The 25,130-nt window shown below is 47.0% G+C and overlaps 1 protein-coding gene across 1 annotated transcript in view; it reads right to left on the reverse strand.

The window, feature by feature from the left end:
• VSTM4 (V-set and transmembrane domain containing 4) overlaps window positions 1-25,130 on the reverse strand; it is an 89,896-nt gene that overhangs the window by 50,137 nt on the left and 14,629 nt on the right. Inside the window, exons 3-5 of the mRNA XM_040486034.1 lie at window positions 17,063-17,131; window positions 7,720-7,827; window positions 1,171-1,204 (exon numbers count right to left, since the gene is read on the reverse strand). Of these exons, the coding sequence (XP_040341968.1) occupies window positions 1,171-1,204; window positions 7,720-7,827; window positions 17,063-17,131 (211 nt within the window). The remainder of the gene's footprint in view (window positions 1-1,170; window positions 1,205-7,719; window positions 7,828-17,062; window positions 17,132-25,130) is intronic.

A 25,130-nucleotide genomic window follows, 5' to 3' on the forward strand; every position in this document is an offset into this window, starting at 1 on the left:
GAGGCTCCGTTGTTAGGCCCATATACATTTATATGTGTTGTATCTTCCTGGTGTATTGTTCTTTCATAATTGGAAATTTCCTTCTTGGTCTCCAGTAATATTTCTTGCCTTAAATTATGTCTCATCTGCTATTAATTTAGCTACCATCCCTCTTATTGTTACTATTTGCATGGTATTTTTCTCTTTTTTTGGGTGTTCTCCATTCTCCACTACACATGCACGTTACCTCAGCCAGAAACACACTTGCCCCAAATGTGACCAAAAGTTCAGGCTAGTCAAGTCATTGGACCTCCCTGCTTGATACGCCTAAGAAGGTCACCTCCACCGACAATGCTGCTGAACGTGAGCATTGCACACTGCTCCAAGTCACATGATCCCCCTTCTACCACAACAGAGCTGCTGGTGGTCCTTATGCCTTCCATGGATTCAGATGAAAAATTCACTGTCATTCAAATTTGTGTTTGCACAAATGTAGGTCATGCATGATTTCTCTCTGATTTTTTTTAGGATTTTTTTCTTTGTCTTTGGCTCTCATAATTTTTTTCTTACCACCTTTGAGTCCTCCTTTGGTTGTCTCTGATATTATTTTCAGGGTTTATGGTTGTGCTTCGCAGGGAAGAGCAGGGAGAAGTTGACCTATGCCATTGTGTCTAGACCAGAAGTGTCAAGTTTCTAAACAGTATGAGTTTGCAATATCTACTATAACCGTTATGTTTCCTGTGAGGTGTGTTCCATGAGCTAGAAAGCTAGCATCTTACCACATATATTACTAATGGCCACATTCTGCAGAGTGGGGCATAGGACAAGCAGACACTGGTGAAAGGGAATTAGGAGTATTTGTGGTCAGAAGGCATCAAAGTGGTTCAGTCCAAGCTGCTAGCCTCTTCCTAAACAGGGGACACGGTTCTCCAAAAGCAGGCTTCAAGCCTCCTCCAGCATGTATGTTGAAGCAGCATGAGCCATATTTTCTTTGGACCCTCTGGGGGTGATAACCAGAGCATGGAATCTAGACACGTGCAAGGGCATGAAGGACACACATTTTGAGGCCAACGTGCAGACCAACATGCAGACCCCCTAGGTAAAGATACATATTTAACCAATTTCTTGGTAATATCGATAGAAAGTAAACTATCAGAGTTTCGTTTGAAGAAAGAAAGAAAATATTCCTACCTGTTCTGAGGACATTTCACCAAATAATGTCTCACTGTTAAAAAAAAAAAATAGAAGATGATAAATAAATGTTACTTTAGATATAGAAGCTCCAGGAATCACCAGGAAATGCAGGTGCCCAAATGTTGCCCAGATGTTGATACAAGTCACCTCTTGGGGCTTTCATACTTCTCTGTGGATGAGTACAGCAGAACTATAGTAGGGACACTGCAGTGACTTGATAGTGTTATACTCCTGGATTGAGCCAGGCATGAAGCCATATACCCCAGACCTCCTAGTTTGTTAACCCAAAACATTCTTTTTTTTTTTTTGTTTTTTTTTTTTTTTTTTTTTTTTTGCCAAGCTAGGTTGAGGTGGATTCTAACCTGAAAGGTCCTAGAGTAACAGAGTCACTGAACTTCAAAGTTTTACCTCAGTCATGAGAAAGCCTTTTGGGGAAACCTATTTCCACTTAGGTGCTCTTCTCTGTAAAATGGGTTTTCATTCTCTGATCAGTGCTCTTCCAGGACTAAGTGGGGGTCCTTGGAAAAACAGTCTTAGAGCAAGACATCCTCCACAGTAGGTCTCATTGAGAAAAAAAACCCAGATTTTAGCTGCAGAGGAAATATAAGAATACTCAGGAAGTTATCCAAATAAGTGTCCAATCTATGCTCACAACTGAGTTCATCTCAAGCAGAAGTAAAGCCATAGGCCCTGGAGCTGGGTGTAGATCATTACACCAATGGCCCCATGAATCATACCTCCCTGTATCTAACTATAATCCTGTGAAAGTCCCTCCCACACTGACCCAGGGCTTGGCCACCAGATGTGCTTTGGCCAATGAAACAATAACCAATATGTCACAAACAAAGGCATAAAAGGCCCTTTTGCCCTGATATTTGCTCACTTTCTCTCTCTTGTCATAGGGGACTCTTCTGCGACCACGTAAAGAAGCCTGGCTGGCCTACTAGAAGATGAGACCGCATGGAACAGACACAAGTCCCCCCAGCTGATGCCCCAAAGCAGCCAGGTCCCAGCTCATCCACCAGAAGACCGCAGCTTCAGGAGCAACTCCAACCAAGACCAGAAGAACTGCTCAGCTAAGCCCAGCCCAAAGTGCTGACCTATGGAATTGTGAGCAAATAAAATCATTGATGTTTTAAGCTATGACACTTTGGCGTGATCTGTCCTGCAGGTGACCAGGGCAGGTTCCAGACCAGCATGACAGAATCTCAATGTTAGAGAGGGCTCTTTAGGTTCACCTGTTCCAACCCCTTATTAGTACGTACATTCCTTCTGCATTCTGTTTACTGAGCACCTGCTCTGTGCGGGATAACTTCCAGATGCAGCAATAATAAAACCACAGTTAGTAGTTACCGAACAATTCATATATTCTTGGAATTACCCTAGATGTATTAAATAGATCAGTGATCATTAGTCTGGGATCTGCACACCATTGGGCACTCTTAGGAAAGGCAGTTTTGAGGAAAGCAGTTTCTAGATCCTCACCTACCATGGTATTCTTTCCTCAGAATTCATTCTCCTGAAACGTGCCTGAGTTCTGGCTGTATTCCTTTCCCTCCCTCCTCATCACATCATCCTTTCTCTGCACAGAATTGAACGCACGCCTCTCACCCATCCTGACTTGTACTATGGAGACTTGTCCTAAGGGTAAATAGTAGGCACCAAACAAGAAATGATTTGAAACCTTGGTGCCGGTGTTGAGAAAGCGAATGACCAATGGCTGGGCATCTAAACCTTTCACCAGCAGAGAAGTTTCCAATACTTTGCTTTCAGCAAGGATTAAATAATAACCTAATCCAGTTGTCAGCTGGGAGAGTATTAAAAATCATTTTCAATGACTGATCACTATATGACTTCGGACATGTAACTCCGTAGTACACAAAGTACTGAATAGTATAAGAAAACTTCATCCATTCCTGCCTCTTTTTATGCGGAATGAAGTATTTCAGGGTTAGCATCTATGTAAAAAGTAGGAATAGATTTGGTGCTGAATTCTATTACTAAGCAAATTCATACAAGGGTATATGAAGTAAACTACAAATCTACTTCAATAAAAATACATTTCCAATGAAATGTTCTCCGTATGGTTATTATCAAAATTGATAATATCATCATGGAGTTTTGATTCTTTATACCCGTTTTCTAGATCTCATTAATTATGTAACTCAACACAAAAACAATTAAAACCTGGAAACTTATGGAATAAGGAAATTTTAAAATCCTTAATTAAAATCTTTATACACATTATTTTTATGGAGAAGTATGAACAAAAACAACTGTAATAAAGTGGGATAAAATCTTGTGGTGGAAGTGGCTTGACGATAAAAGTTCAAGGAGAAAAAGGAACAATCTACAATTTCCAACAGTTTCTTTTTTTTAAGTGTATTTATTTGTTTGGAAAAAGACAGAAGCATGAGTGGGGTAGGGGTAGAGACAGAGGGAGAGAGAGAGAGAATCTCAAGCAGGCTCTGTGTGGCTAGTTCAGAGCCTGATGCAGGGCTATCTAGCAAGATATCTCGCTATCCATCTGGCAAGCTCTAGGAAGCCCTGTTCCAGGGCTAGAGTTCCAGCATATCAACAAAGAGCAGAGATATCACAAAGAGCAGAGACCAAGATATCACAAAGAGCAGAGACAACAGGGTTAAGCCCCTCTCTTTCCATATGGGTCTAGTGAGCCTTCAAAACTGTCCTTTTAAGGGGCACTTGGGTGGCTCGGTCCATGAAGCATCTGACTTTGGCTCAGGTCACGATCTCACGGTTCGTGAGTTCAAGCCCTGCATTAGGATCTCTGCTGTCACTGCAGAGCTTGCTTCGGATCCTCTGTCCTCCTTTCTCTCTGCTCCTCCCCTGCTCATGTTCTCTCTTTCTCTCCCCAAAATAAAATGAACATTTTTTAAAAACTGCCCTTTTGAAAGCTCAGACGGATAAGGTTGGGGGATTGTTGGGGCCATCTCAAAGCAGTGAGTCTGGATTAATTCCTGAACAAGTAAAGGCCACTCGAAACCAGTGTGTTTGGGGAACCATTAGAATAACTCAGGGCTTGGTCCTGAGCCATCAAGATTGGTGCTTTCCAGGGTGAATCAAAGCTGCAGAGGCCCTGGGATGAAGTTCCAGGTACCCTGGCACTAACAAAGAGCCAGGATGAAGATTCACAGCTTGGGAGGAAGTGGAAGGCAAGTAACACATGGGTGCAGTTAAGTCCAGCTCACGTGAATAACGAGCACCTCAGGAAAATGAGGCAGTGCAAGGCAGGGGGTGAGGGCAGGGCAGCAGGAAGGCTGAGAGAGAAGGACACTGGCCCTCTGGCCTCCCGGCTTCCGGGATGGGCTCTGTTTATTTCAGGGCCCCTCCAGGGGATTTCGTCAGGAGTGGGGACAGCTACTCTGATATCCTCTTTTCAGACAGATCTTGCCAAGGGAGCGGGAGAGCAGGTGCTGGGCTCACCTCTGCTTTGCACATGTATGTGGGCAGCCCATGAACCTGGACACTGTGTGGTTCTCACACAGGCAAGAGAGCTTAGCCTCCCTCCATGTGGCCAGGGTGCAGAAGGCCCAACACACACATGGTTGCATAGAAAACGCAGACCATGTCCATATGACAAGGGGGTCTGAGCCTGATTCTATATTTGTGGGTTCAGCAAGCATATCTCATCTATGAATTTCATTTCCAGAGAGTAATGAGATCCTTTTGGAATACTTGTGACAGAAGGGAGGGACAGAGTAGGACAGAGTTCAGAAGAACCGGCTCTAAGGCCTTGCTACTCAAAGTGTGGCCTCACACCTGCAGTGGTGACACCATCTGGGATCGCATTAGAGGTACTGAATCAGAATCTTCATTTGAGCAGGTTTCCCAGGGAACCATCTGCTCCTTAAGGTCTGGGCAGTGCTGCTCTAAGGCTCCGGGGTCCAGCTGAGGGGTAACATTGAGCCCACCACAGTCCTCTGTCCTTGGCTCTACAGTGTGGTGGGGAGGTGCCTGGCTCCTAGGCCACGTGGGGCAGGACCTGCCTGCCAGGGCTACAGAAGGCCAGCTCCCTAGGAGCTGCGGGAGCTATGACTGCTGTTCAGGAAGGACCTTAGCAACAACCACCATGGAAGGCTGAAGGGAAATTCCTTGGCAAGGCTGGCCCCCAGATGGCGAAGGTTTTCTTGAAGACAAATGTGGAAGGCTCGGGATCAGGCTGGACGTGGCCTCTGCCACGCCCTTGTTTCAGGACTTTTCAGGCTCCTCAGCTGTGTTCTCTCTCAAACGGTTGCAGTAGGGACTGTCGTTCCTGACAGATGGTGAGGATGACACAAGAACGTAGAAGAGCGAGTGAGCAACAACAGTCTGGCCTGCCGCAGGCGCCCAGGCGAAGCTCTTGGCAGCTCGGTAAGGCTCTCGGACACTGCGTGCAGGTGCACACGAGGCTGTCTGTGCCCGCTCTGGGAGGGACGAGGGCAGTTGGGATCTGGGTCTCTGGCGGTTCTGAGTGAAGCCCGGAGGGTGTGTCTCAGTCTGCCTTGTTGGCCCTGAAGGGGAAGGATGTCTCCTGAACCAACTCCCTTGCTTTGTTTCCCCGATTCTGCCTAAGGCCTAACAGAACCTGCAGCTCAAGGCACACTTCTCTAGCATGCTCCTGAACATGGGCAGAGGTGTCTTTGGAGCAAAACGGGCTTGGAGACTGCCCAGGCGGCTTCCGAACTCCAACAGGTGGGAGCAAAGCAGCTGGGACACAGACACATTTGTTCCCCATTTGTTGAGCAGCTGTCGCATGCCAAATTCCAAGAAGGGAGGAGGCGAATGGCCCGTGACTCCCGTCGTCTGCAAGGGCGGGGAGCACATCTGTACGTGTGCAACACGTGCCGCAAGCCCGTAAACGTGGGCAAGGTCTCGGAGCCTCGGAGCCGGGGAAAGCCCCGGCTCTGTTGACAAGGCAGGCAGATAGCGAGGATGAAGGCAGCTCTCGGGCTCCACAGAGACCGTGCGGAGCACAGTGGGAGCGGCACGAGCTGTGAAAGAGAAAGGTGTGGCCACGGGCCTTGCTCTGTCTCCGGAGCCCAGTGTGCCAAGTGTCTCTGTGCACCTCTCAGGATCTCTGTTGGCCTGGAGGCTGACCTCCGGGCCCTGCCCTCTGGCTTTGGGTCCGTGAGACCAAAGCAAAGCAGCAGGGGAGGAGGGAGGGAGAACGAAGGGCTGAGGAATGCATAGTCCTGGCTCCCTCCCTGCAGCCTCCTGGTTTGGCACCGCCTGGGTCCCTCTTACGCGGCTCCTGTTGGTGACCCTTCTCCCACAGCTACAGCTCTTGAAAGTTCTGGAACCGTCCTCCCCTTGTCTCCTAACTCTGTGCTGCAAACAGCGTCCTGCAGGCTGGTCCCTGAGTGCGCCCCCTCCCTCCCTGGTCCCCTTAGCCCTGCCTGCACTTCGGCCTCGGTGGAGAGGCCTTCTGGAAGCAGGGCTCGGTTTCCCTGTTTGAGTGTCCCCTGAGACCGTGGCCACCAAATCTGACACTTCCCAGCTTTGTAACCTTGCGCTCACGCGTAACCATAACCACAAGTTATCATACACACAGGACACTTAACGAGAGTCAGAATGTGTTAAAGTTTTTGTTGTCGTTGAACTTAATCCTCATAATAATCCTAAGAGCCTGGCACCCTACTACATTCCCATTACTTAGATGGGAAAGGTGAGGCAGAGTGGGTAAGTCATCAGCTGGTAAGTGAAGAGTTGCCATCTGAACCAGAGGCAGCCTAATTCCAGAGCCCAGCTATCACCCACATCATCTCTGGGAGCTACAGCGTCGGCACCCGTTTCGGGAATCCGCAAGGGGGTGCAGCCCGGAGGGTGTTTCAGAGGAAATGTACAGGATCTGGTGGAAATGTGACTTTGAGGCTTGGTGAGAGGTGGGGACTGAAGAGGGAAAGCAGGCAGCCTTCATAGAAAGAGAAGAATCAGCGTTCCCAGAACTGGAATCATTAAGACAGAAAACGCAGAGCAAGAAGGGGCTGAGGACACATTCCGGGCATCAGGGATGCCAACAGGAAAGGAGATGGAAGGAAGTGAACACTCAGGCCGGGCGGAGCCTTCCTAACCCCACCTGCCTGCCAGGCACAGCGCCAGTACTGTGAATAATAACACTCACAACAGTGTGCTAACTGAGGAAGGCAGTGTCTACCCCATTTCATTTCGCAGATGAGGAAACTGAAGCTCAGGGCAGTTCAGGAATACATCTAAAACCGGTCTGTGGCAGAGTCGGGATCAAACCCAGGTTCATCTGACTCCATAGCCCCTTCTAGGAGAATGAGAGGAGTAAGGGCCACCCCCACCCCCAGAAACCACGGGAGGAAGGGACCTGAGAAAAAGAGGAATTTAAATGTGGTCACAGTTGATTTTAGCGGAGTCTCAGGGAGACACAGCTCCTCACTCGCTGTACTCACCAGTCACAGGTAAATAATCCCTGACTCACGATGCATTTTTCAAACAAGGTTATACTTTGCCCAGCGTCTTCCGCCTGTCTGTGGTTTGATAGTGCTCCCATTCCAGACATGACCTTATCTATCCACTTACCTCTGGATTTCCTCTTGCTAAACACAGACTGCCAGATGATGGTCAGGGTGAAGAGTAGGACGCTGAGAATCCCCACACAGCACACAAGCACGGCGTATATGTAGATATCTGAGGGCAAGGACACAGCGGAGCATTGTCAGGACGAGCCAGGTCAGAGGAGATGCACCAAGTAAGATAAACTTCGTACGTTACCAAAACTCAACTCAAAATGAACCACAAGCCTAAACAGAAAATATGAACTAGAAAACTTTGGGGAAGAACACAGAGGAGAAAAATCTTTGGGATCTAGGACTAAGCAGAGAATTTTTAGACTTGACATGGAGAACATTATCTATATAAGGAAAATGTGATAAATTTGATTTCATCAAAATTAAAAACTTTTGCCCTGTAAACACCCATATGAGGAGGATGAAAGGACAAAACTTCAGACTGGGAGGAAATATTTGCAAACTGTACAACCAACAAAGGATTAGTATGTAGACGATAAAGCACTCTCAGAACTCAACAACAAAAAATAAACAAACAATCCTACTAGAAAACGAGCAGAAATGTACAGAGACATTTCACCAAAGAGAATATATGGTGGTAAATAACTTCATGAGAAGATGTTCAACTTCCTTAGCCATTAGACAAATGCAAATTTAAATCACAGTGAACTATCTCGCACACCTATCAGAACGACTAAAATAAAAAGTAGTGACAATACCAAATGCTAGCAAGGACATGAATAAACTGGGTCACTCAACAATATTGCTGGCGGGAATGTAAAGTGGTACAGCCACCCTGGAAAATAGTTTGGCAGTTTCTTAAAAGATACATCTACAAATGCCCTTCACCTCAGCAATTGCACTCTGAGAAAATGAAAACTTAAGTTCACACAAGAACCTGGACATGTATGTTTATAGCAGCTTTATTTACAATAGCCCAAAACTGAAAACTGCCCAGATGTCCCCCAATGGGTGAATGGTTCAACAAACTGGAGTCTATCCACCACCCCCCCTCCCCCCCCAGCTACTACTCAGTGATAAAGTAACAAACTATTGACACATCTAGCAATCTGGAACCTCCAAAGAATTATGCTGAGTGAGGGGAAGAAATCCCAAAAGGTTATATACTGTGTGATTGTATTTGTATAATATTCTTTATTTTTTTAATTTTTTTTAACATTTATTTATTTTTGAGACAGAGAGAGACAGAGCATGAATGGGGGAGGGTCAGAGAGAGGGAGACACAGAATCTGAAACAGGCTCCAGGCTCTGAGCGGTCAGCACAGAGCCCGACACGGGGCTCAAACTCACGGACCGCGAGATCATGACCTGAGGTGAAGTCGGCCGCTTAACCGACTGAGCCACCCAGGCGCCCCTATATAATATTCTTGAAATGACAAAATTATAGAAATGGAGAACAGATTAGTGATTGCCAGAGGTCAAGGAGGGAGTAGTTGATGGGAAGCTATCAGCTGATGGGAGTTGATGGGTTTGGCTATAAGAAACCCTTGTGGAGATGGGGATTTCTGTATCTTGGCTGTATCAATGTCAATATCCTGGTTGCCATATTGTACTGTAGTTTTGCAAGATGTTATAATCGGGAGAAATTGGGTTAAGGGTACAAACTGATACAAGGGATCTCTATCACTTCTTAGAAATACATATTAACCTACAATTACCTCAAGATAATTTTTTTGAAGTTAAACCATGATCATATATGTCTCAGTCAATCTGCTATAACAAAACACAATAGACTGGGTGGCTTAGAAACAAACATTTACTTCTCACAAGAGCAAGGCGCTGGTAGAATTGGTGTCTGGTAAGAACTCTCTTCCTAGTTTGGAGATGTTTTCTCTTAACAGCCTCACATGACAGAGAACAAAGAGAGAGCAAGCAGGCTCTTACGGGGGTCTCTTCTTATAAGGAAACTAATCCCATTGGTGAGGGCTCCACTCTCATGATATAATCACTTCCCACAGGCCCCACCTCCTAACACCATCATATTAGGAGCTAGGATTTCAACATATGAATTTGGGGGAACACCAATATTGAGCCCATAACAACGTTCATCCGTTTCTTAAACTCCAGTAATCAACTTTAACACCAATCTGATTGAGAAAATGCCAACTGCTCAGAAAGTGAAAGGTGGGGGAGAGCACCTGGGAGGTTCAGTCAGTTAAGGGTCCAACTCTTGATCTGGGCTCAGGTCATGATCTCGGGTTCAAGCCCCACTTTGGGCTCTGTGCTGAGAGTGCAGAGCCTGCTTGGGATTCTCTTATTCCCCCTCTCTCTCAGCCTCTCCCCAACTTGTACTGTCTCTGTCTCTCTCTCTCAAAATAAATAAATCAGCTAAAAATTTTTTTAAAAAAGAAAGTAAAAGAGAATCTGAAAGCATTCCTTTAACCTTCTATGTAGCAAAAAGCTACAGATGTTTGAACTTAGCAACAATATTTCTCTGCTGACAAATTTCTTTAGCCAACAGACATTTACAACGTAGCTACCAGCCACGTTCAGCACTCTCCTAAGTGTAAGAAATAGAACAATGGAGATTTAAAAGCCTCATCAAGAAATCAGAGAGCTGCATGGTATTTGCACCAATAGGAGAGTGCGCCTAGTACTCGAAACACACAGAAAGAACTCAGCCAACCTGAGGAGGTCACAAGGAGCTTCAAAGAGGGCTGGAGCTCTGTGCTGAGTCCTATCTAAAATAACACAGAAGGGGTGCCTGGGTGGCCCAGTCGATTAAGTGTCTAACTCAGTTTCAGCTCAGGTCATGATCTCACAGTTCATGAGATCGAGCCCTGTGTCAGGCTCTACGTTAACAGTGCAGAGCCTGCTTGGGATTCTCTCTCTCCCTGCTTCTCTGCCCTTCCCCAACTTGTGCGTGCTCTCTCTCTCTCTCTCTCTCTCTCTCTCTCTCTCAAAATAAATAAATAAACATTAAAAGGTAAATAAATGAAATAGCATAGAAAATGCAATACGTAGAAAGAATAAAAATACAGGGAGAGAGTGACAAAACTTTATCATATCAATGTAAGTGGCTTAACAGTACCTTATCATTGGCTACTCAAAATGTTTCTTTTTCCTTTCACAAGTGACTGTGATGGGGATTCACAAACCAAAACCCTGATGTACCTCTCATATTAGGTTTTTAAGATTAAGTTCCTAGAAGTGGAATTTCTGGGTCAACAGGAAAGTACCTCTGTAAAGCCCCTGGCACCTAGAGAAGCAGTTAGGTAAGTGCCCAAAAGGCAGGCAAGCTGGGGGAGGTGGGGGGCTGGCCTCCACAGTGAGCTGGAGAGACGAGGAGGGAGAATGGGATGGAATCAGACATCTCAGGTTCCTTTCAGCTCTGTCCTTCCTGCCCCCCTTTCCTCCCCCCCCCCCCCCCCCCCCCCACCGCCCCGGGGAGTCCAGTCAGCACTTTTGCCCAAGCTAGCTTGAGTATGCTTCTGTTCATGGCAACTTAGAAGCCTGGACTAAAAGTACAATAGGTAGAAAACATAGTAGGGCTAGGCTGCAAGGTGAAAGGAACACCTGTCCTAATATTTAAGGGAGCAGGAAGGTGGGTAGGGTCAAGGAAGAGTCTCCTGCAGAGGGAGACAGGAGCCAACCACAGAAGCAGAGGAAGACGGAAGTGAGAGTTCTAGAAGCCAAGAGAGGAGATGTAAGAAAGATTCTTTAATAGCATCAAGTGCTGCTGGAAAACATCCATTGGGTTTTCCTACTAGGAAGCTACTGGAAAAGTCTTGGGGGGGAAGCCAATTCAGTAGGATGGTGGAGGCCGAGCCAGATTACGGGGGTCGATGAGTTCAGTGGTATGTGAGGAATCTGGGACAGAAGCAGAGGAAACCCTCTCCCACAACTAGAATCAAAACTGCCTTTGAAGTTTTGAGAGACACCTGTGTCTCAGATGCATGGGCTTTGCAGGTTCAAATGGTAGAGAACTCGGTTGAGTGGTTGGAGGTAGGGGCTTGGGTCTCCGTTTAAGCAATGGAGCTCTGAGAGCTGGAGCAGAGGTCACAGACCAGGATTCATGACAGGCCACAGGATGGGCCAGAACACAGAGAACATATGGCCAGTCCTGGATTTGCATGCAGTTGAGCAAGCTGCTCGGGGATTCTGCCGCATAGCCATTTCTGGCACAAGAGGGTAGCAAATGATGTGGCCCCGTTGCCAGGCACGCAGACACGGGGCAGGTGGACACAGCATCTGCCTCGAGGGGATTTCCAAAGGCACAGGACCCTGGACCACAGAGGCAAGGGCAGTTTAGCTTCAGTCTCGTTCTTGGTTGGAGAGACAAGCTGTCACACTGAAGTGTCTGCACCACTGGAGCAGAGCAACGCCCTCCACGAACTCCCTCTTCATCTCAACCCTTTCCCTGGTTTCGAAACTGCAGGAATCAAGCAGGGACAAGGTCGTGGTGAGAATCTCCCCAAGCACCCCCAGAAGCATACCGTAGACATCTGTGGCCCGTTCTGCCCCAGCAGGAGGCGAGGGGCTCCAAGAGGTCCAAGCTCTGGTTTCAGATCACAGCCTCTACCACGTGGCACAAAGGGGGTTCTCCACAGGCAGCCGTAGCTGCAGAATCATCAAACATCTGGCCAGTCTGGAAGGCTCGGCTACACCGCCACGCACACAGGCCCCCTGGGCTGCGGACCCTGGCCGGCATGCCTCAGCTGCCTGTGTGGGGGTCCCCACGGGCCTAGGATCAATCGTGCCTGCTCTTTGTTATGTTCTTGGAGCTACAGGAACCTTAAAAAGTGTCACCTTGAAGGAGAAGAAAAGCTCAAAAAGAACACCTGAGTTTCCCTGGATCGGGCAGCCACCGGTACCCCAAGGGTCCAATTTTTTCCTCTGTTCCAAGTATTCCTTTTGCTGCATAAAGACAATCACCCTGTTTTATCTACTCAAAACACTGAAACCATCTCCCGATGATTTTCTCTGCAAAGGTAAAAGCCTGAGCCATTTCAGCCAGGGTCACAAAACACCTCCATCCAACACCACCTTTCCTCCTGGATGAGCCAGAGCAAAGCTATGCCCTGCCGAACTGAGAGCAGCAACAATGTTTTCAGCCAGCCATCCTTGGGCTGGTATGCCCGCCCAACGTTGCTGTATCTTCTGACTTTCCCTTAACTTTTATGTAAACACTTCTCTAATTATAAATGTAGGCGCAAAGGTTTTAAAAAACTCAGACCGGGCCAAACAATGCTTGTCTGGAGGCTGAATCCAAGCGCTCAGATCCACATTCAACAAAACATCTGCACTTAACCAAATCTGGGATTAGCTTTTAAAACGCCACACATTACCTGCACGCTCAAAATAATTCTCAAAACCTTGTTATGTTCCTCAAATCCGTTTGCAGTTTTGTCTTTTGCCGCTGGCCTTCCAAAGGCACCGATGTCATTTTTAGACGCCACTGCAAGCCACCATGCAGAAAATGTCTCCCTACCATCCCCAGCCCAGGCCTCCCCGAAGCAGATGGCAGGGCTGGCAGGCTGGAGTGACACTCACGCGGCGGGGAGGCCGAGACGGGGTGCACAGTGTACTTGTGCCAGCTCCCGCCCTCCCGGAAAACCAAGCCACCGCAGGGCAGGCCAGGCAGAGAGGCCCCAGTGAAAGGCAGGCGGCACCTGTTGCCAGGCAACCCTGAGGCCGGCTGGGGTATGTGGGGGGGGGGGGGCTGTGAAGCCCGGTGACCCCAGCATTCCTCAGCACAGCGAAGGGACCACCTCTCGCCAGACCGCTGACTCTAGAAAGTCGATGTCAGTCCTCCACTCTCCCAGGGAAAATGCAGATGCCAAGATCTCAGGTCTAGGCAGCAAACTGTATGCTTCTGCTATTTTTTTTTTTTTTAATTCAGTTTGTAGTATCATCTTGCTTGGCAAGAAATACCTGAGCAACAGCCCTGAGGGATTTTAACTCACTCCAGAATCTCACCAAGAGGCCTGACGATACTGGTTTTGTGCTGTGGGCGCACGGCCAGCTGAGCCGAGCCCCGGGAGGATGGAGGTCCCCCCCTCACTCTCTGCAGCAGCCCTTCCATCCAGGAACAAAAGGGCAAAGGCCTGGGCTCAGGCGCCAGGGAGTTTCATCTGTACCCCTGACCTCGCCAATGCTGTGGCTGGGTTAAAAAAGCAAAATGCAAGGCCGCTGCTGCCGAAATCACAGGGAAAGAACACTGGAAACAGCTGCTCTGAGGCATTTTACATAGTGAGGATTCCAATTATGCTTTTCTGAAGGGACCTCATTCTCTGTGTTGACAAGTAAGCCCACGTGGGGCTCCGGCTTTTGTGTAGAGTTAGGTCGAGAGTGACCCTGATTTCCATAGCTACATGTGAATTATAAAATACTATTAATCATACAAAGCGTTTTAGACACACTGATTATGCTGCAAGGCATGGTGGGACCAAATGCTGCAACCTTTCCCAACATACCAAGTTTTGATTTTTGTGCCATGTTGTCTAAATATGGTCCTCAGACCACTTGTACTGGGGAAACACCCTGGGCCCCAATAAAGTACAAATGTTTTCCTCACTTCCTAAATGCAATAATCGGATTCTCGGTGGGGAGCCCAGAACCAGGGTTACTAACAACCCCCCAGGAGATCTTAATGGATCTGATGATAAACAGGGCTCCCGCTGTTACAGCTGCCAGTGACCTACCTTAGGGATGCCCTGGATGTCTCTATACTTCTCCCCATCGTAGGGCCTAGGGCCCGGGTCATGGGGCAGCTCAGAGGAACATGGGGTAAATCAGTTGTTTACTACTTTGCTCTGTGTGGATTAAAGTTGCTTTCATCTCTTTGCTAACAAACAGGCATTCCCTGAATGAAAGGCTGAGGGAGAGAGGTGGGGATTATTTTGCTAGGAGAGGGTCATTAAATAAAAAGACAGCTACAAAGCCTGCCTAAGAAAAGGCAGGGAATGCAAAGAATCGCTGTTGGAGATCACACGATCTGAGAAAGAAAATGTTTGAAACCTAATGGCCTACCTGGGTGACACCTTCTAGTTTGCAAATAATGATCACAATCACGATTATATTTTTCCTAAGAGAGCAAGTGCCTCCATCCACTGCTTTTAACTGGCTATTGAAAGAGGTGGGTTTAGATCCAAGTGCCTGCCCCCCTCATTGGGCAAGATCTCCTTCCATCACATCTGTTAGTTAACTAAAGGTGATGGGAGGCCCCCAAGGCGCACACATGTCCCTAGACCTGTTTGGCAAGGTGATTTATCATCAGTAAATGTCATGCCTTCACAAAATGTCACCTTTCACAATTTCCTGATCACCTTTTGACATTAATCAGTTTTTCACTGACCAAAGGCTCTGTCTAAGAACTCACAAAGTACATTCTTTCATTGCTTTTGGCCATAATCCTCATCTACTTTGTGATAATAATTTCTGTGAACCTTCCTTACTCCAAGTAAGGCGAGGTGTCTCAACCTCAGCATTCTTGACATTTGGGGTCAGATAATTCCTTGCTGTGGGAGCTGACTGGTGCATTGCTACAATGTTTAGCAGCCTCCCTGGCCTCTTCCCAACAGATGCCAGTAACATCAAAATGCTAGTTGTGGCAACCAAAAATGTATCCAGACATTGGCAAATAGGCCCTGGAGGGGCAAAATCACCTCCTGCTGAGAATCACCACTCCGAGGTTCAAACCTGAGCGCATCAGAATCACCCAGAGGTCTTATGAAAACCCCGATTGCTGGGCACCACCCCTAGTGTTTCCGACCCTGTAAGTGAGGGTAAAGCCCAACAGTGTGCATTTGTATCAGGCTCCCAGGGAATGCTGATGCTGAGCTGCTGGTCTGGGACCAGCCAGGGCTGTATGCTGGGATCACCTGGAGAGCTTTAACCAAGTCCCAGCTCAATCAGAATCTCTAGAGATGTGGTTCAGGCATCAGTGCTTTTAAAGGTTCCCAGGGGGCTCTGATGTAGGCTGAAAATCATTTGCTTAAGGTTTTCAGACTGTTTCCAGAATCCCCAACTCTGTATGAAACCTGAGATAAACTCTGTCACAGTAGGTGCACATTTCATTTTTTTTTTTAACGTTTATTTATTTTTGAGACAGAGCATGAACAGGGGAGGGGCAGAGAGAGAGGGAGACACAGAATCTGAAACAGGCTCCAGGCTCTGAGCTGTCAGCACAGAGCCCGATGCGGGGCTCGAACCCACGGACCGTGAGATCATGACCTGAGCCGAAGTCAGACGCTTAACTGACCAAGCCACCCAGGCGCCCCTGCACATTTCATTTTTTACATTGCAGTAGGAATTCTGGAGCCAAAACAAAACAAACAAGCCCAAATTATACAGACTGGGCCTTTCACCTCTGCTCTTTCAAAACCCACGGGCTGATACCACCGGGCATTCCCACTCCACTCTTTAGTAAATTTAGGATAAGAAAACAACTTGACATCACAGCACAACTAAGACTTCCGGCTCCTTTTGTTAGCTAAAGTGCAATAAGAAGTTACTCAAGTAAGAGGGAGGAAAGGTATCAGCCGCAGGGAGGAGGCGAAGAGACCAAAGCAGGGAAGGAATGAGGTTTGTTTCACAGAACTAACAGGTCCAGCCAAGGAGATGCCCAGCTAGGTGTTTCCACCTGAGAGCCCCTTTCTAGATGTGTCTCTCCTGACACACCTAATGTGAGCCAATCTGAGCCAGACTGGAGCTGAGGACCTGCACAGAAGCCCCAGTGGCTGACCTGAAGTCACCTTTAGCTCTTTATACTAACATCTCCTCCTATGGGGGGAGTTTTCTGCCATGTTTTGAACATACAATGTATGCTCTAGCAGGTTGACACGGTAGGCCTGCACAATTGAACCAAAAGCGCCTATACAAACTCCCCGTCCCCGCCCCCTAAGGCACTGAATAAAAGCTTCCTGTACTAACCCCACAGGGAGACAGTGCTTTGAGAGCTAGCTCCCTGTCTCCTTACTTGCCACAAGTAATAAAAAGTCCTTTGCTTTCAGTATTTCCTTGGGTTGTGTTCAATTTGGTGTACCCCAAGTGGTGACCCCGCCCCCCCAAGTTTGGTTACACTTTCCTCCCATTCTACTCCTTTCCTATTATCTAAAAGCGAGGTGCAGGGGCGCCTGGGTGGCGCAGTCGGTTAAGCGTCCGACTTCAGCCAGGTCACGATCTCGCGGTCCGTGAGTTCGAGCCCCGCGTCAGGCTCTGGGCTGATGGCTCAGAGCCTGGACCTGTTTCCGATTCTGTGTCTCCCTCTCTCTCTGCCCCTCCCCCGTTCATGCTCTGTCTCTCTCTGTCGCAAAAATAAATAAACGTTGAAAAAAAATAAAATAAAATAAAAGCGAGGTGCATCTTATAATAAAGAAATATGCCAGGTCTACCTTCAAAAAATGCCCAGGTCTCTTTCTTTTTCTCAAAGGATGAATCTTCAGACGCTTTGAGGGAAATCACTGTAAGGCAAAAAAGAAATGGGATAGCATGAAGTGCAGTACGCCATGGCTCCAGCCCACACGGTAACCCAAAATGATGCCATACGGTATGTAGGGCACTCACCTTTACGAAGTAATTTTTCCATTTGCAAAACCACATGTGATTATCACAACTCACACATTAAAAAGAGGTGCAATGAGGGGCGCCTGGGTGGCGCAGTCGGTTAAGCGTCCGACTTCAGCCAGGTCACGATCTCGCGGTCCGTGAGTTCGAGCCCCGCGTCGGGCTCTGGGCTGATGGCTCGGAGCCTGGAGCCTGTTTCCGACTCTGTGTCTCCCTCTCTCTCTGCCCCTCCCCCGTTCATGCTCTGTCTCTCTCTGTCCCAAAAATAAATAAAAAACGTTGAAAAAAAAAGAAAAAAAAAAGAAAAAAAAAGAGGCGCAATGACTCAACAACAATGGACGCACCAGTGGGAGGGAATCAGATTGCCCTTGTCTAAAAGCCAATAAATGGCAAACCTGGGACTGGGTATGGCAGAAGTCCACTTGCCCCACATACTAGCAAAATGAAGTTTCCCGGTAGGAATTCCAAGAACCGAAATCATTTTAGTGGACACCTTTCTGTTTTTTTTTTTTTTTATTTTTTAAATGCTTATTTTTGAGAGAGACAGAGAGAGAGAGAATGAGTGGGGAAAGGGCAGAGAGAGAGGCAGACACAGAATCCGAAGCAGGCATCAGGCTCTGAGGTGTCAGCACAGAGCCGAATGTGGGACTCGAACCCACAAACACTGAGATCATGACCTGAGCTGAAGCTGGATGCTTAGCTGATGGAGCCACCCAGGAACCCCTAGCGGACAACTTTCTAAAGTATAGTGCACTTGTTGGGATGAGCATGGGGTGTTGTATGCAAGCCAATTTGACAATAAATTATATTCTAAAAAATTATTTAAAAAAAAAAAAGTATAGTGCACTTGCCTGGGTACCACTAGATAGAGGAGCCTGAAGTCATCTGATGACTCAGGGTCTGTGCTCTGAGCACCATTCCATGCGAGACAGTCACACACACACTTTGTCTGTCTCCACTTTTCAGGGATTCTGTTTCCTCCGTAGAGTTGTGGAATGGTGTTCAGTGACTGACTGACATCTCATTTACTGAATGCCTACCATGTGCCAAGCATCTTGCTGCTCTTGTGACTACATGTTATCATATTTAACTTAATTCCCCCCAGAGGGCCTGGAAGATAAATATCATTTCAAAATGATTTTGTACAGTTTTAGTCAGTGGGTGATCACTGAACTTACCGCGCCTGCTTTCAGCAATCAGGGAAACAGAATTGAGCGACCAGCGTAAATCCGTGAGCATTACACTAAAGAGGTGGGAGCTATGGAAAGGTTCCATGCATAACAGTAATATAATTATAGGATAAAATAATAAAAATTAACCTGACAAAAAAGCCCAAAACATCAAGGAATGAGATTATTGTCTGATAGAACTTTCTGGAACGATGGAGATGTTTTATGCCCATTCTGTACATGTAGTAGCCACTGGCCACCTGTGGATACTGCGAATGTGACATGTGGCTAGTCCACATGAGCCTGAGGAATTAAGTTTTTAATTTAAATTTAAATTTGAGTTTAAAAAAATGTTTTTTAAGTTTATTTATTTTGAGAGAAAGAACGAGAACGTGCACCGAGCGGGGGAGGGGCAGAGGGTGAGGGAGAAAGAGAATCCCAAGCAGGTTCCAAAAAGCACTGTCAGCACAGAGCCTGACTTGGAGCTCCATTCTCACGAACTGTGAGATCATGACCTGAGCGAGATGAAGATTGGATGCTTAGCCAACTGAGCCACCCAGGTGCCCTTTAAATTTAAATTTAAATAGCCACCTGTGGTCAGTGGCTATCACACATCTGGGACCTGAATAGAAAGATAAAGGAGGTTGGATTGGAGATTGAATTAGTATGAGAGGCAAGGCTTATGGCAGAGATCCTCTGAAACTTTACCTCTATTTACTACCCCCCCCAAAAAAAACCTTTTGTATTATGTTGTCATGAATTACAATCTGAATTTTTCATCTTTTTACTTCCCTAGGCCTTGTACTGGGTATTTCCTATTGACCCATTTTGAAAATCACCGACCCCCTTCATCGGTGTCTAACCTGCTATTAAGCCCATATATTAATTCTTTTTGTTTTTTTTTGAGACAGAGAGAGAGAGAGAAAGAGAGCACACTTGTGAGCAAGTGCAAATGGGGAAGGGGTGGAGGGAGAGGGAGAAAGAGAATCTTAAGCAGACTCCATGCCCAGCACCGAGCTCTATCTCACGACCATGAGATCATGACCTGAGCCAAAGTCAAGAGTCAAATACTTAACCAACTGAGCCACTCAGACACCCCTATTAATTATTTTTTACATTTAATTAATTTAATTCATTTTTATACATCCCAGCTCTCAGATGAATTTCTCCAGCTTGTCACCTAATTTCTCAACCATATCAATCATATTATGTCAATGCACGTGCCTGATAACTTTTATATCTGCATCACCCATAGACTTGTTTCCATTATCTGTTTTTGCTTTTGATCCTGTCTGCTTGCTTCCTAAGCATCCTGATGGATACTTTCTACATAGCTTCTCTTAACTAGTGCTGCTTAAGTATGGTTGAATTCCTTCAAGAGTTAAGTGTCTCCAACAATTGGGGTCACTAACTTCTCTAAGCTCTATTTATCTAGGTAGTCCTTCAGAGAACAATTAGGATAGCTGAAAGATACATGTGCACATATAATTATGTAATCCAAATGTATTGATTAAATATAAACATGTAATTAGGATAGCTGAAATGCAAATTATTTTTCAGCTTTCTAATTTTTCTCAGAAGGCAGGCTTTAGTCTGCTATAAGCTGGGTCTGTCACAACTCAAGAACTCTCCCTTTAGAACCTAAACTCCTTAAAACCAGAAACTGGATCTTCTACCTCTATATCCCCATCATTGGCAGACTGCCTGGCAGCTGGTAAGTGCCTAGCAAATAGATGGAAAATCCATTTCTTTCTGACTGCCTCGCAAAGTAAGCAGTCTGGCCCTCCAGCAATGAACTCTTAGTGTATACCTGGTCTTGCCCATGGTATTAGAGAAGTCCCATGATTTGTCCATCATCATTCCTGCTTAATTTCCCCACTCACAGCTGACTTCCAGAGCAATCAGTCAGATTCTTCCTCCAAGAATTTAAGCTAAGAAATATAATATATATGGTTGTTGAGAGCGTTGGGGCTGAAAGAGCCTGTGGACTTTTGGGTAGCGGCCATGTTGGAAACACAGGCAACTGGAATGGAGCAGAGGGCAAAACCCACAAGAGGAAACTGGAGGTCAGAGGGCTCATAGGGCTGAGGACATGGTCTTGCTGGGGCACTAGGTCCCAAGAGGGCTTATGGAATATGGTTGCTATCCTTGCATTTTATGAGCTCCATAGCCCTAAACTATCCCTACCTTCCTTCTGAATTAGCTTGAATGGGCTTTCATAGCTTCAACTAATTGAGCCCAGGCTAGAATAAGCATAAAGAGATCCAACGGAGACAATACAGAAAGGAAAAACAGATTATCTCCAAGCAGCTGAGTTTTTAGGGAGATCGAAGATGCCCCTCATCATCCAGAGCCTTACCACTCCAAATATGATCAACAGACCAGCAGTACAGTGTCACCTGGGGGCTTGGAAGAAGGGCAGAATCACAGGGTCCGCAATCCAGACCTACTGGATCAGAATCTGCTTTTAAACCAGATACCCTGGGTCAGTCATATGCACTGTTTGAGATGCACTGATACACCCCAGGTTGAAAAAAATTAGTTGCCATTTTCTGGTTGTGTAACCTTGGGCGAGTTGCTTGGTTGCCCAGTGCCTTCGTTTCACAAATAGGGATGGTAAGTGCCCACTCTTAAGGGAGGCGTGAGAGTTTAATGGGTTAATATACGTGAAGTGTGCCTGAGACCTAGTGAGCCATATTTATCCACAATGATTTTTGCTCCATAAGAAAAGGGATTTTGTCTATTTTATTATTTTATTCACTGTTCCAATTCCTGCACCTAAGTCCAGCATGGTCCTTTGCTGTCAGCCCTTTGTTTCAGTGTGTGCATCTTCAATCATCCAAATGGTCCACAAGAAAGGGTTCCTTGTCCTTGTTGTTAAATGTCTACAGCTCAAAAGGGCTGCCACTAGCAAAAGCCGGTGTCTTCAGATCAGTTGATTCACTTTTCATTTTTTTCTTTTCAGAAATTGTAGTCACTAACTTGATGTGGTCACTAACAATCGCTTTGCCTCATTTGGGATAAAAGATAACAAGGTCTCCCTAACCAATTTACAGAGACATGCATTGAAAGAGCCAACAAACAGATGCTGAGCTATCAGGGCTCTAAGCAAAGAATTAATAGATGTTCCTCACGTTCCCCCAGTGCAACTGTTTTATGGGAAGGTGCGGCAACTTTGTTTGCATATGATGATCAGCAACTCTGGTCATAACTTTATCTGTTCCTACGAGAAAGAAAACTCTAGGGGTGCCCGGGTGGCTCAGTCTTGATTTCGGCTCAGGTCAGGATCTTATGGTTGGGCTCTGCATTGGGCATGGGATTCTCTGCGTGGGATTCTCCCTCCCTCTCCCTCTGCACTCCCACCTCAAAAATAATTGAATAAAGAAATAAGTAGAAGAACTAAACTTACACATTAAAAAAAAAAAAGAAGAAAAATCTTCACATGGCCTCTTCTGGAGCTTACAGAAATCCCTCAAAGGTTAGGAATTCACATGCACTCAGTCAGCCTTTTAACCAATGGGCTGTCTTGTAGGGTCATGATGGGGTGGGGGTGGGGGGTGCTTATGCTCTGTGCTGGGATTCCAAGGTTGGGATAGCACGTCTGTCGCTTCCCTAAAGGGACCCTGTTCCTGCAGTAACCCTGCCTGACCCTCCCTCCACTCCCACATCCACTCACTTCCTACTCTCTAGGCAAGGGGGTTTGACAGGAGCCCCCGATCCTGGGGAGCTTGTGACACACTGCCCCTCTCTGGGTGAGAGGAATATGGTCAAAGTCCCACTCAAGGTAGCCTCTGTTTTGCCACATGCTCTGAGACTGGGCTCTTAGCAAACAGCTAATGAAGGGGTGGGCAGCGTGCATCCCCTTGGGAAGTTCTCATTACCCCAGCTGCTGGGAGTGCAGCGTACCCTGCTTCCTGGGGAGCCCGCCTGTGGCCACTCATGTGCATTCTCCTCTTTCATCCTACCTGCGCGGGCCACCTCCACCCATGAGGTGTGGGTCCCAGGGCCCCCATGCTGGGCCGGGGAGATGGTGCCGAGGAAGGTAGCGCAATGGACCAAAAAAAGCGAAAGGAAGTCCAATTAGGCCTCAGCACCAAACCGCTTTTCTCAGTACACCTTTATCTGGAATAAAGTGGGCATTTCGATTTCTGTCCCACTCCCAGGCCCGTTTACAGTCGGTTTGGGCTCCCAGTGGAGAAAAGGAGTAAAGAGGGCTCAAAGCCAAGTCATCAACTGACCTACTGACGGCTTTGTAATTTCCTTGGGACCCTGGTGCCCAGTGGGAAGAGCCTGTTTGACTTTCTGGTGAGGGGCTGGCCCAGATGACAGAGCCGCAGGCTGTCTGAGGGCCTCTGCCCAAGACAGCAGAATCAGATGAAATCTAAAAAGGGGCAAGTTGTGAGACTCACTGGATCTTGGCCCCTCTGGGAAGAAATGGCTGAAAGTGGCTATAGGATCAAACGGTCTAGAAGAATGTGGTGCAGAGGCACCAAGACAAACTGATCCTATCAGCTTTGTGTCTGGAAAAAGCAGGCTGGGAAGAAAGAATCTCAGTCAAGCCCCCTGTGATGAGACCCGTGGGGAAACCGTCACTCAAAGAGGTGTGAAAACTGAGAGCCTTGATTCCTAACTTGGACAGAATGTCCTGCCAACTCCCCTGGGAAAGGCATGTTTCACAGGTTGTAGCAGACTGTGTCCCCTGAGTTTATGCCAAGACCCTGTGACAATGGCCTTCAGGCTGAGGCGCCTCCCACCTCCCTCTCTGGTCTCCCGTTCGCCGATAATACTGGCATCCTTATCTGGACCTGCATTAAGGCCTGACCCCATCATCTGTAGAACAGGTGGCTGAGAATTTTTAGGGGCCTTGGAAAGGCTCTCTTTGTTCCCAAACTCTTTCTCATCTGCTCATTTGTGTCCCCAGCTCCTCTAACAAAGGATCCTACAATTGAAGGAGCTTAAATTGCAATCATGGGTTACATCCAAAGGAAGGTGCACAGCACATTTCTGATACAGAAAGCCCTCCAGAATGCAGTACTGATGGAGAGGAGCGTAGAGAGGGTCCTGGCACAGCCAGAGGACTGAGGAGGCTTCAGGGAGCATACAGCAAGGACACGGAAAGACCAGCCTGAGCTCAAGAGACACACTGTCGCCTTTCTACTTTCACTGCAAGACAGGCTGGGCCTCCTCCCAGTATTCTCCTCCCAGGTTACACCAATTTTAATCACAGAGGGTGTTACCTTCATTGAGTGCCCAAAGACCAAGATTTCTAAGACTTTTAGTGTGCAGTAGAATTAACTGGGGCTCTTGCTAAAATGAACATTCCCAGGCATCACCCCTGGGCTTCCGACTGGAGAAATCTAGGGAGGGCTTGGGAATGTGCACGATGAGGGAGTGCATCGTTCAGAAAATCCTGAGTCTGGAGGTCCCGGGACTCCACTTAGAGAAGCCTGCCTGCCTCACCCACTGGTAGTAGAGAGGCGGGCACAGAGTTCAAGGAGATGTGGGAGAGGGGAGTCAACTGATGCAGAGACGGACCCTGGGCCTCAATCTCTCCTCTAGTCCAGGGCAGGGTCCAGAGCTTGAAAACTGAGACAATGCCTCTGTGTTTAATCCAGGGAAAACAAAATAACTGCAAAAACTAAGGAGTAAGCCCATCACATGAGTGTTGTTTACAAAAACTCCAAAAGGCCCCCCTTTTTTTTTTAATTTTTTTTAAATATGAAATTTATTGTCAAATTGGTTTCTATACAACACCCCATGCTCATCCCAACAGGTGCCCTCCTCATAGCAGGTCTCAGAGCAAAAGAACACAGTTTTCAAGAAAGTTACTTTCTAAAGGGCAGACCATCTATAATGATTGATGTAGGTCTCCCCACGTGGCTGACTCAAACTTGGAAAGTGGGGAGAATCTGAGTCAGAGAGACCTTCTTCCAATGATTACGCAGTGTTTCATGCCCTCCCTCCCTGCAGAATGTGTTCTCATTCATCTTGGTCATTATCTGCCACCCCTAGCTGACCGGAAGGTATATGGTGGCTGGGACTACATCTGTCTTCCTCACTTCCTAGAATCCTTCTTGGCCAGTTATACGTCACGGTCACTTTGAACGAACAAATGAATGCAATAAACATCACACCGTGGTGGGTCAAGGCCTCCTCTAAAAGGAACTTGGTGCTGGGACCATGACATGGCCACATTCTGGAAGGCTGGGAAGAGAGGCCAGGGAGACACCTGCTCTACCCTGCCACCTCCCTTCATATGAAAGCAACAGGCCCCCAAGCCTGACTTCCCTGCGAAGTTCTGGCCTCGAAGTTATGTACTTTGAGCCTGCCGTGATTCATTCTATGGCCTCTGAGTTCTTAGTTTGGTATAGAATGAAGGCAGGAAGTCCCAAGACCTTAAGCAGAAGACGATTCTTCAGTCCACTGGAGTTGAGAGGGGCAGCCATTTAAAGTTTTGGTCCCTGGCATGTAGACCTCACTGATTTGCACTCAGGGAGGTGGGGGACAGGGAGGGAGTGGGAATCCAGACAGCAGATGCCTCCCTGCCTCAGTTTGCTTAGGCAGCCTCCTGCACAGATCAACAGGAGGGAAAAGGAGACCAGAAGAGGTTGGTGATATGAAGTACTCACAAGAGAAGATCCTCAAAGAAAATAAAGATGAGTCAACACTTTTGCTGTAAATTCAACAATGAATATACTCAGTTCACTACCCCTTCTTATTCAATGAT

This window comes from Herpailurus yagouaroundi, unplaced genomic scaffold (genome assembly GCF_014898765.1).
Source record: "Herpailurus yagouaroundi ecotype Mexico unplaced genomic scaffold, PumYag 163, whole genome shotgun sequence".
NCBI classification, from domain to species: domain Eukaryota; kingdom Metazoa; phylum Chordata; class Mammalia; order Carnivora; family Felidae; genus Herpailurus; species Herpailurus yagouaroundi.